The 12,082-nt window shown below is 42.6% G+C and overlaps 1 protein-coding gene across 1 annotated transcript in view; it reads left to right on the top strand.

Annotated features, from left to right (window-relative positions):
* xirp2a (xin actin binding repeat containing 2a) overlaps nucleotides 1-12,082 on the top strand; it is a 54,774-nt gene that overhangs the window by 30,801 nt on the left and 11,891 nt on the right. The window contains exons 9-11 of the mRNA XM_086200225.1: nucleotides 5,290-5,465; nucleotides 9,946-10,083; nucleotides 11,738-11,824. Coding sequence (XP_086056351.1) covers nucleotides 5,290-5,465; nucleotides 9,946-10,083; nucleotides 11,738-11,824 — 401 coding nt within the window. The remainder of the gene's footprint in view (nucleotides 1-5,289; nucleotides 5,466-9,945; nucleotides 10,084-11,737; nucleotides 11,825-12,082) is intronic.

Below are 12,082 nucleotides of genomic sequence, written 5' to 3'. Positions count from 1 at the left end.
AACTCCTGCCAGAATGTTTTAAATCATTCACCGTGTTGAAAACATTTAAAGTTGAACAGCTTTCGTCAGCAGTGTTTAGCTCAGGGGAGCATTGTAAGCGAAAAAAAAAATACAACAAAAAAACCCAAGTATCCACACACCAGCAGGTTTGAGCGCATTAAACTTGGAGAGAAAAGAATAGAAAGGCCGAGAGGAAGTATTGATCCTCAAATAGTGTTACATGACTCAATAATCAATACTGCACTGATGGAGGCAAGGCTACGGAGGGAGAAGCTATATTAGTTTGACCTGGGCAAGTCCATTTCATTTCAGACTTGCTCTTTAGTGAATGGCCGACCTGCAGAGGTGGTAGAACAGCTGCATTCCCTCACATGTCTCTGCTCTAAATGTAAAGAGGAAATATCCTTAATTAGCTTAGTTAAGCTTTAAAAGAATAACTGGAAACCGAAAATTTGGCTCTGTATAAAACTAAAGAGACAATCAAAGATGCAGAAGGGTGGATTATATCGTGCCAAGAAAAGTTAGAGAATGTAACTCAGTTGGCCCACTACTTCACTTAATCCTGTACTACTGTTCCGCAATTCAGTTTTTCCTCAGATTAAAGGAAGAGGTCTCAATTGGAGTGCTTCAGAGGTGCTGGATGACTTATTGGTAAACTTTAGAAAGAGCCAGGCTTGGCGTTAAGCCGTGTTTCCTGTTTTAATTCAAAGGTAAGCTAGTAAACGCTTCGTATAAGGTCTTCATATTCTAGACATGGGAGTGACATTAATCTTGTCATGTGAATCTCAGCAAGAAAGAGAATAATACGTTTGTTTTGGGGTTGTTGTTGTTTTTTTTTTTCATGAAGGTTAGCGTGTACGTTCCATGCAGCGGGATTCTTTGTGTAGCTCCCAGGCAGTAGCAGCAACGGTCTTTCAGGATTAACAGTGCTGTGTTGGAAAATTGGCTTGTCTGTCTGAGTGTCAAGATCTTATTAACTCCTGATTGTGCGAGCCAATAAATACTGCGGAGCCATTTAACTCAGGGATGAATGCTGATTGTGTTTTTTTCCCCACTGAAGACAGAAGATAAATGTTGGTGTTTTTCAAGCAGGATGAAAGGGGTACTTTCCAAAATGCTGAATTATTTTGAACATTAATCAATTTAGCTTTTATTTAGACAGACTGAATCATAAGTCTATAGTATGTGACATCTGTGTCTATACGACTGCTGTGACATAAGGTTAAGGGCATGTTAGGTACCTCGATACTTGATACCAAAAAAAGCCAACCCACATCCAGCAGCCCTCTCCTCTAAGTCCATCCCATTTTTTACGAAGGGGGACTTCTAAAATAAAATCAGCTGTCACTGGATGCCTGGGCCTCACTGAGCGGAGGAGCACACTGCTGGAGCTGGCCTCCACGCTTCACTGTCTGTCTTTGGCCAGGACTGGCTTTCTTCTGCTGGGTTAAGGTCTGGTGACAAAGCCTATTTTAGTTGCTGGAGCCCCGGGGCCCTTTTCTGTTCAGCTGGATGCTATTGTGGTCTGATTTGAAGAGCGACCTACACAGAGGGTAAGCAATCTACAGGTATGTGGGTTATCAACATTCAATCTGAGTCTCACGATTTGTGCAGCTCTTTCAAATTGATTTTTCCACCAAAGCAGAGGAGAAAGGAGACAGATTTGAACGATGACATTTTAGTTTATGATTAATTGGTTTCATGTAGACATCTTTGCTGTGAATCAGGAATAAGATAGAGCGGCTCTCTTGTGTTGGAGCACCAAGTGGTGGAGCTCCTTAAAGAATGAGGCGTGAGATTGCTGTCGTTTCTTTTTTCTCTTGGGTGGATCCACAAGGAGTTGTGAATTGCTATAAACATGCATTGGCTCTTCCTGTTTCCTTCTACCGACATAACCGGCAGCGATCTGATCTGGAATATTCTGAAGGCGTAGCAAATCGCAGACAAAGTGCTTAGCCTAGCATAAGGAAGCACTCGAGGGCAATCCAGTCTCCATGTAAAGAAGTTATTTTGATAGATTTGACAGCTCAATTATTGTGCCTATTCTGCTTTCGTCTGTGAGGAGGAAATCACCCTCCATGGCTGACATTTCAATTAGTGTAGCTCATTTTGGCTCTCCTGTCATCCCTCGCCAACCAAAAGCTTTGGTCAGTAAGTGGTGGGTTGCTGAAGGCTTCTGTTGCGGGAGGAAGCAGGGAGTGGGGGCACGATCAGTCGTCGGCCTCTGCTTGACACAGACCTGTGGGCCTTGATTTAGCTTTGAGCAATGAAGGCATGCTTGCCTTTCTTGCACCCTTAAACACCGAAATTACTCGCCTATCCTTTTTCTCTCCCCTTCCTGGGTACATTTCCATCTGTTGTCTCTCTTCCAAACTCCCAGTGCCACCCATCACCTCCTGAGAGGAGGCAGTGACGAGGGGAGGGGGGTCCACGGCCTTCAGCTGGGCTCAATATAGCCTCTGAGTCGTGGTGCCGGCGGCAGCGTGGCTTCGGCCAGTGACTTCTCTCAGCCTCTCTGTCACATGTGCCGCCTCTGATATATTGAAGAGATTAGACGCTATAGTGGGAAATGATGATAGTCTGTGTGGTGCTAAATATGCCTCCAAGCAGTCCAATACGCTCTCCCTCAAAAGTAGAGATTACACCTGGATTAAGTGCATGCTTTGGATTTCTGGTATCAGCACCACCGTAAACAGAGACTCGGCCCTCATCATGTTGGGGCATCGTAAGCACTGAGGCTGTTTGAAAGCATTTATTCACTCCAGTTAAATCTGTTGTTGTTTTAGTTTGATCATATCTTGTTTCAAATCTTTGAAAACCTCTGTGGAAGTGCTCGAATTTTGTTTTCACATGTGCCAAACACACATGCACTCCATCAATCAGGCAGTTACAGGGGAACATGACGCTGCAGACAGAGCCAGTTTATAAAAAGGCTGGGTTTATTTTTTTCCTCCAGCCACCCCCCTCCGGAGCCTGGTTACCTCACCTCTGAGCCATGGCAGCTTTGCGTACAACATACCTGTAAGCTGTTGTCACTGCTCTCAGGCATCAAAAGCCCCTCATGTGTCTTCCTGTGACAACTCTAGACCATGACGTGAAGGTTTATCTGCGGTGATGAATGAGGGATTTATCCTTGTGTCTCTGTCATCACGCTGGTGTCAGGTTACAGCGCAGCCTCAGGTGTAGGATATCTGACCCATATTTATAGGACGTCGTCCGGTAAGAACGATACCGCTATCTCGGGACGTCTATTACTGTCTCTGACAGCTTATTGGTTATACTTAATGCCACGTGTAGCAAAAAGCTAAAAATGGTTTTGGGACATGCTTTTGTCATGTGATGTTTGAATTCAAGCCTGGTTACAGTTGATTCATCCGTGCTTCCAGAAAGTCACGTGGCTAAAACCTTGTTAGCTCAATCAGAACATAACAAACACATTTCTATCTGCTGCCCATTCACCTTTCTTTGTTTTTGGAGATATTTAACTCTGACAGAGGAGGTTAACTCAAAATTGATGGTACAACACAGCTAATAAGCTATGAGAGCTCTCTGTTCCCTCAAAGGTCACCACTGTCAAGATGGTTGGCGATTGAGTAGTGATTTGGTAGGAGCTATTTCAAGCCACTCCGGCTCCAGAAGTAAAAGTCCCATAAACAATATTAGTCATCGTTGGAACATTTCTGTGGCTTTGACTGACATGAATCTGTCCCTGTACAAACTATTTTTTGGAAAATCTAGCTGTTCAACTTCAACAATGGAGCATTTAAATTCACGTCTGAATCGATTTCTCTCAGCAACAGCGACTGAGGCTCATGGGTATTTAGTCATTACAAAGAGACTGGTTAAACATACCCTCATGACATGAAGCTACAAAATCCACAAACCTCATCTTTCTGTCTGTGTTCAGAAAAATCCTTTTTTTATCAGAAGAAATTGAAGTGAACTGTATTGATTGGTGTGTTGCTCTGACCTACTTGCCTTGAGCAAATCTACTGATCCTGCCTGCGTGGAATCAATTGATACGCGCAGTTTGTGTCTGGGCCTTCTCACTGGATTGATGACTCATGTGTGAAACCTTTTTTTTCTCTTAAGAACCAGATGCTAAGATCAACATGTAGGTGTTTGTTGCAGTGTGCATGTACAGATCTATAAATCCAAGCAGCAGGCTACTTCTGCACAAATCTGCTGTTTTCATTTATAATATTTCTCTTCCCTCACGCTCCAGTAGCTGCTTTGTCATGGCAGCGATAACTTGATTGGTCAGAACCATGTCTGGCATTGTGCTGGTTGGGGAATTTTGGCAGGTTTATCAGTAGAAAAAGAAGAAAATCCTAGAGCGAGAGGTGTTTCAGGAGCCTGAATGCAGGGAGAAGAGATCCCGCTGGAGCTCAGGAAGTCTGTGCAAGCAACCCTATCTCAGTCCAAAAGCAGAAGCAGAGCAAATTTGCATGCGGGAAGGGTTTTGAGGGAAATGTTACGAAATCAGAGCGTGAATTGGAGAAATAATGCTCTCACATTAAAGGAGAGAGAGAGTGCATGCATGTGCAGAAAAGATGTAAGCACCTTGTGTGAGCACACAATAAGGAGGAGGATTTCAAAATATCCAAAGGTTACAGGGGGAGCAGATAATGAGAGGAAATAATTTCTATTTAAGATCTCCTTGGTTCATCCCACAGTGTTGCTACCTGGAGAGAGAGAGAGAGAGGGAGAGGGAGAGAGAACATGCCAAGAGCTGAAAGGTCCAGTGTGGGTGTATACTGAGCCTTAGCAGAGCTTTCTCTGGTGCCTAATGATGCTTTGTAGCACAGAAAAGTCAAATGTAAAATCAATGGACTTCTCTAATTGGTCATCCGCGGGATGCGCTGAGCAATATGAGGGATCATAAACGAGCGCTGGGTGATTGATGAGTGTTCAGCTTCAGTTTTATGTCAGTGTCCATTACCAGTGGTTTGCCTGTGGACACCCCATAGTTAATGTATCTTCAGGATCTGTAACCTAGCAATTTCCTTTATCGAAAAGACGTTGAAGCTTCAGAGGAGGACAGGTGAAACAACCAGTGAAACTTGCTGGTTCAAATATTGACAGAAATTTCCACATATGTACACACAACTGTCCCTGAAGCCCAATTACGAGAAGACAAGCAGTGGGTCAGTCCTCGCCCAGACACTAGAAAGTCTCATCTGACATTATGCAGAGAAATATCTTGTTGTAATTTAAAGCTGAAATAGTTAAAGGCCTCCAAAAGTATGTGTACGTTCCTATTTCATGCAGTTGTTGTTGTGTTTGCAGCTGCAGGCAGCGCAGGTAGATCCAGGTCAGGAGGTTCTGAGGAAGGGCCGATCCAGGGGAACCGGGCCCCCGACGCTGATGACCAGGAGGCTGAGCCGGTGTCTGTGAAAGAGCGACTGGCCAAGTATCAGGCTGCAGTGTCCAGCACAGAAACCAGCAGCTCCTCCTCTGCTGTGGTAAGCTGAGACTTCCGTATCCCCCCAAAAAATCTGGATGTTCAGGAATATAATATCAGGTGACGAGCTCTGTGCAGGGGTTCACATCTGACTTGATTAGATGTACGGGTGAGGTTTTGTGTCAGTGTTTGACTCACAATGTGAAAATGCAGGTTAACGTACACACACATTTGCACGCACACACGCACACATCTGGTCAAAGCCATTAGTCACCATGCCTGAGGAATGTCAGTGCATCTGTGGAGAGGAAAAACGTGATTTTTATTGCAAATTCAAGCTAACCCACACATCCAGTCCAGCCTTCACACATGATTCCTCTGTTAGTTAAAGGATTTCTGAATGTGCCAGAGTTACATTAGTCAATAACAAGGACACAAAAAAACAGCTTTGGCAGCGCCTGCATGCACCTTATGAAGCCCATAATTCAACTGTGTGAACAGTTCAGACAAGGCCATTACAGTAAGTCAGCTCAATTTCTAAAATAAAGCCCTACAAACTGGAAAATGTCTGCTCTGTGCTTGTAAACTACAGTCTACTGCAGCAGTAAATATCCCAAGACGACCTGCAGTGATGAGGGTAATTTTCAAACTTTGATCACAGGGAGGTTATGGTGTCATAAAACAACCATTAGTATGTGAATAACTACTGGGCCTGAAATTAATTCAGCTGACTAATGAGATAAGAATATTAATTTATTGATATTTTGCTTATGTTTCCGAGTTGCTTAAATATGAATGTTGCCCATTATGTGGTTAAATCAAACCTTGCTGCAGTGTTTGCCACGGCGCGAAGCATAAGAACAAAAATCTAAAAACGGTCCTGCCACAGCAGTCGTCCATGCTAGCTCCGTTAAACCAATCAGCCAACACCACGCTTTCAGAACAAATCCATCCTATTGTTACGAGTTAGCAAACACTACCATGCCTCCTCTCGTCTCTAATGAAAACAGGCTTGTATCATTATGTAGCCTCCAGGTTAGCTTATCCAGGGAGAAGAGGAGCCAGAGGAAATCAGCATTACAGCCAGGACTTTTGAAGTGATCACGGAACAGAATAGGTCAAATTCATAACCGTATAATAAATCGTATCCACTACTTCAATTGTAATGTAGATTACAGGCAACATGACACCGCTGTGTGTTTAACATGATGTTGTGAATATTAAAATGTGCCTGATCCTGTGGAGCTTCCTGTTAAATAAAACCTGTAGCCTGGAAAACTCTTGGAAACAGCATCACCCAACCCAACACATCAGCAGACGTGAACCGACCTTGAACAGTGAAGCTCTAACGCCTCTGGGGGTGGTAGCTGCTTGCATATCAGTCTGCTATTATTTGTAACTGTAACACGTAGCTTTGCTCATTCATAGGATCAATATCATGAATTCATCACACGCACCTGCAGTGATCGCCTCAACAATCAGAATTGATCTGGCGAGGAACAGGAAGGTACAATCACGCGTTGTGTTTAGATACATACTAAAAACAAAAAAGACCAAATGTTTGCAGTAGCCCTAGGTTCTTGGTAGCTGCTGTTTCCTGACATTACCGCTGCTGGCCCCTGATGACGATTTTTTAGTGAAATCAAAGCATCATTTCCAATTCTTGAAATTATCGATTTTTTAGAGGATGGATAATCAATAGGTACAGAGAGTAAGTTCTGGAGCCCGAGAATTCTTCTTTCACTGTTGTGATAGAAGAATCCCCAGTTAGATAGAGTGATAAAGGATTCAAATGCTCATAAATGATTGCTTGGTAATTATTATGCAGCATTAACCAGAGCTCCCAGTGATGATTATCGGTGGGTTGGTCGCAGGTGTGCATGGCAACAAGGCAGCGGTGGCCTTGAATTTACAGCCACCTCAGAGCAGAGCAGATGAGAGATGCTGGGAAAATAACACAGTGCTTTGCTAACATCAGTGCCAAGCATTGCTTCAAGTGGCTTATGGCTTTACATAAAAGGCTCCAACACATAATTATCCTTAAAATAACAACCACTGGACAAATATGTGCTCCGCATTCTTTTAACGGCCATCAAATAAGACCGCTTCTTACAAGACTCTCTGAATCATCTTCCTTCACTCTGCTTCAGTTACTGCCAGTGTGGCAACCTCCCCAACCTTAGTTAATCCTCTGAGTCAGGCCTCATGTGTTGGCCACGAACAGCTGAATGAGGGTGTGTGTGTGTGTGTGTGTGTGTGTGTGTGTGTGTGTGTGTGTGTGTGTGTGTGTGTGTGTTATGGAGTAGCTGCCAGACAGAATCTGCATGGGAATTTTGTTTTTCCTCGCTACCTTTGGCAGCTGTCGTCTGCGTGTCCACACATCAGTGACAAGGTGGTTAAAGAAAGCAGAACTGGAGCAGAGTGATTTGATTCTCTACAGTATCATCTTGTCGCTACTAAAGCAAGAATAACTTGTTAATGTTATGTTTTTTCTTTCTCTCTCTCACACACACACACACACACACACACACACACACACACACACACACACACACACACACACAGCCCTGAGTTAAGATTCTGGATAAGCATTGGTCTTGATTACATTGGAAAAAGTCAGAGCATGAGGCAAAAAGACTTGGACATGTTGGGAAAATACTATACTATGCTCCTTGCTTGGAGATGGATGAGAAGATGAATTGGCCTCTATAATCTGGTTCGCTTAAAATTCTTTACACACCGCATTTAATGTGAAATGGTGTCAAATTAATGTGCTCATTTTTCACACACTACATGCATTTCCAGACAAAATATTCAAAAGGTCAGCCCTCTAGTCGAGATGACAACATAATAATTGTGTGAGCAGAGAGAGAGAGAAACAAGGTGGGTCTCATTATCAGATAACATCAATTCTGAAGTCTTTAACACTCGACTAAACCATTTTGAAAGCTTCTTTGTTCGTGTAACTTCAATGGAGACTCAGAAAGATGTCTCAGATGATTCACCCAAGAAGTGTAATTTGACTTATAATGATTCTCCATTAGGCCTCGAAAAAATATGAGGTAATCATGACAAAATTTACTGGGACCAAGTCCTAAAGTTGGACCTCTCAAAAAAGTAAAATTAGAGTGCAGGCCCTTGATTTAATATCAGGGAGCTTTGGCATATTGGTTTGCAGAGAGCCAAGCTCAGCATCGCCCCTGCCTGCTGTGGATATGCTAGGGTTCGTCTTTAACACACACATGAAAGTGGCATCTTTTCTTTTTTTATGAGTCACAGCGGGGAAAAAAAGAAGAAATATTGAAATATTCATCTTTACCGAAGTGGAAAGTGGAGTTGCACAATTCCACTCAAAATGTAATTATCAGAACAAATTAGTTGCCAAAAAAAAAAAAAAAAAAAGATAATTCCAAACAATAAATAGAAAATGAAAAGGCCCAGATACTCCCCACAGGACTCACTCAATTGTTGATAGATTTTTCTCATTTTTGAACCTGCCTCCTTTCAAACGACAGCTACTGATTTCGTGTCACATTGTACCCTGAAGAAGTCAAATATTGATGCCATGGAGGCTCACTGTCGAATATCTCTGACCTTAACGCCTATGTAATAACTCATGAATTGCATCAGACTCTCATTTGCATTAAAAGGTAAACGTGATGGGGTGTGTGTGTGAGTGTGTGTAGGTGGGTGCGTGCATGCGTGTGTGTGTGTGTTCAGCAATGCAATCAAACGGCAGCATATATATTGCAGAATCACAGAAGCTACTGTATATGCAGGAACCTATGTATAAATGTTTTACGAGGAAAGTAATTGACATTCCCAAAAGGATATTATTTGATCAAATAGTAAGTGAGTATTCTGGACCAGATCTTGCAGGGTGAGGGGTGTATTTTCCATTTTAATGAGATTTAGACATCTTCTCTCCTCCACCTCTCTGCAAAGCAATCAGGGCTTTGTTCTTTATTTTCCCGTTTTAGGAAATAATTCCCGCCATGCAGTAACTAAATGAAAAGCTTTTATGTTCCATTATGTCGAATGACCTGAAAGTCCAAATCTCCTATTGAGCTTTTACCCTCTGTTGCAGAGAAATGAATGCGATTAAAACCGTGCTTGCCATCTTTCTGAGGTCTCCGTCAGTAATAAGCATACAAATTGACACTACACTAGTTTTTATTTCAGCTTTTTATATCCGAAAGATGTAACATGGTTCTTTTTGCATTTGACCTTTACCCCGTCTCATCATTAAATCCAAATCTGACGACCCTCTATAAACCCTCTAGAAGATTCTAAGCAGCCATTTTATTGTCTTTGTTGAGGTTTAGAAAACACTGCAACACTGCAGATGTTCGTAATAGCATTAGCCAGTCGTAGCATTAGTATAATTCTGTTGTGCTGTGGTGTTTGCATAAGTTTCTGTCCAGAATAATCAATTCAAATGGAGATCAGCTCACATCTGGTAAATCCAGTCTCCTAAACCCCGTATGAACTGTAGATCCACACTGTGTTGAATAACGTGTGTTTTCTGTGTAATCTAACAGATGATGGATGAATCCGAGGCGTGCTCGCTGCCCGGTGGCCTGGCAAGTGTAAAGAAACAGTTTGAGAGTCAGGAGTTTGCCTCCTCATCTTCTCAGTCCACCACCACCCAGGTCCATTACCAGCAACGATCCATCCAGGTGAGAATGTCTAGAGAATGTGCACGTCCTTGCTTGGATGAAGCCCAAGCCAGGAGAGGGACACTTCTGCTTAGCAGTAGCTTAGCAGCAAGACTGGAAGTTAGCGGTAACAGCTAGCCCGGCTCTCTTCTTATCAGCAAGTAACATTTAGAATGTAAGGAATGAGACGTAACACCTCAGTCTGTGAGTTCTAGTATCATTGGCAGGTGGTGGAGTTTTAAACTTGTGCAGAGAGCTGGGATTGTAGACGTCTCTGTGGTCTCGTGAAAAACGCATCTCATGCACAGCGCTTACATTTGCTCCAGGAAAACTTAAAAACATTAGCTTATATCCGCCTTTTACAAATATAATAACTGTCTGAACCATGCCAAGAAGAAAGGATTTCAAAGTCTTACCTTTTTTTTCCTATCTGTTTGTTATATGTTAAAGCTAGTCAGTGGCATAATGTTGTAATCAAATGCTCCCATGCATATCAATGGAGTCATGAATAAGAAACATTCTAAACTGACCTGTTATGCAGACTGACTTTTGATATTTTAGTACATTTTGCTATGAGTTATCTGCTACTAAAAAAAACAAACATCCAGTGGCAGGTTTCTGTATTTGTCCTCAAACAATAATTTCTTGGAGATGTGTGTGGAAGACATTGACAAGACAAGAGTTCTTTCTGCCACCTATTTATAGCTGACCGAGCTTGAAAGAGGAGTGCTGTCACGTCTTTCGCAGCTCTGAGTGAAGTGAGAAACATATGGACGCGACTGAGTGCTTTACATTTGATTGTAAGTGGTTGTTAAACAAACGCCGCTGCAATAAATTAAAGGCGGCGTCTTGAACTTTGTTGGTCTATCTGTCACTGTCATCCGCTGCATGCAGGAAATGCCAGAACGTGTTATCTGCTTCTGATGGTGCTGATGGGGATCTCAGTAAAGTAAGGTCAAGTCTGCCCCTCCATTTTTCTCGCCCATCTGTTCATTCAGGCGGGAAGCAGAGTGGATTCATTGAGCGTACGATGACCTTGCTGAATGCTAAATTTTACATAGAGTTTTTGGAGGCGAAATGTCTCAGTCTGTTTGATCAGGTTATTGCTTCTCTATCTCCACAGAAAACACTTTCAGCTCAAGTTTGCCCCATCATTTTAATATCCAAGGTCTGTTAAAAACTGGTTGTGCATCAGGAAAGAGATTATTATCTGACATAAGTGGTTTCAGCAACTCCATCTTCCATGTATCTTTCATGTTAACAGCAGATGATACAACCTCAAATATCACATTTCTCTTTCATCTCCTTCAAATTTCATTAATCTCACTGGAGGAAATAGCTGATGCAGTTTTGTACCTTTTTGGTATAATATTGCTTTTTCTCTCCAGAATCCTCCATTAATGGAATTTAGACTTGCCTGGGAAGCAGCTCGGCTTTTACACGATATAGACATCTAAAAATGACTTCCTCTCTTGCTCTTTCTTCAAGCTCACAGCCATGAGATGATAAAGCCACCGTTTGTGTGTGTGTGTGTGTGTGTGTGTGTGTGTATGTGGGTGTGTGCGTGTGCGCACACATGCTTTTTCTAGTCTGTATGGTTAACTGTGTGATGCCATTTTTGAGAGGGATTCACATTCTCATCACATTCCCACCGTTCTCCTTTTTCTTGTGGAAGGAGATATCAAGCTCTTCAGAGGTAACCGTGAGAAGCACTGTCAGAGAGGTCGCACCCACCACAACCCTCGTTCATAATCAGAGAGAGGTACTCGCTCACACTCTCTCACACACACACACACACACACACACACACACCATTTATCTCCTGATATAGGGTGCAACTGGCAGCCTGCTAATGAACCCACCCTGACTTCTTTGGTGAATTTACAACTTTTTATCACGCTGTATTCGCCCTTTATAGAAAATTAGCCTCATTTCAAGCCTTTTATTTTGCTAATCGAAAACAGTTGGAGGCAGCAATGCTGTTTGCCAGTGTTGTAACGCTTTGCTTCTATCTTTTCAC

This window comes from Aulostomus chinensis, chromosome 1 (assembly GCF_037954235.1).
Source record: "Aulostomus chinensis isolate RoL2024-O1b breed Wild chromosome 1, RoL_Achi_v1.0, whole genome shotgun sequence".
In the NCBI taxonomy this organism is placed as follows: Eukaryota; Metazoa; Chordata; class Actinopteri; order Syngnathiformes; family Aulostomidae; genus Aulostomus; species Aulostomus chinensis.
This window is presented reverse-complemented; position numbering and strand designations above follow the sequence as displayed.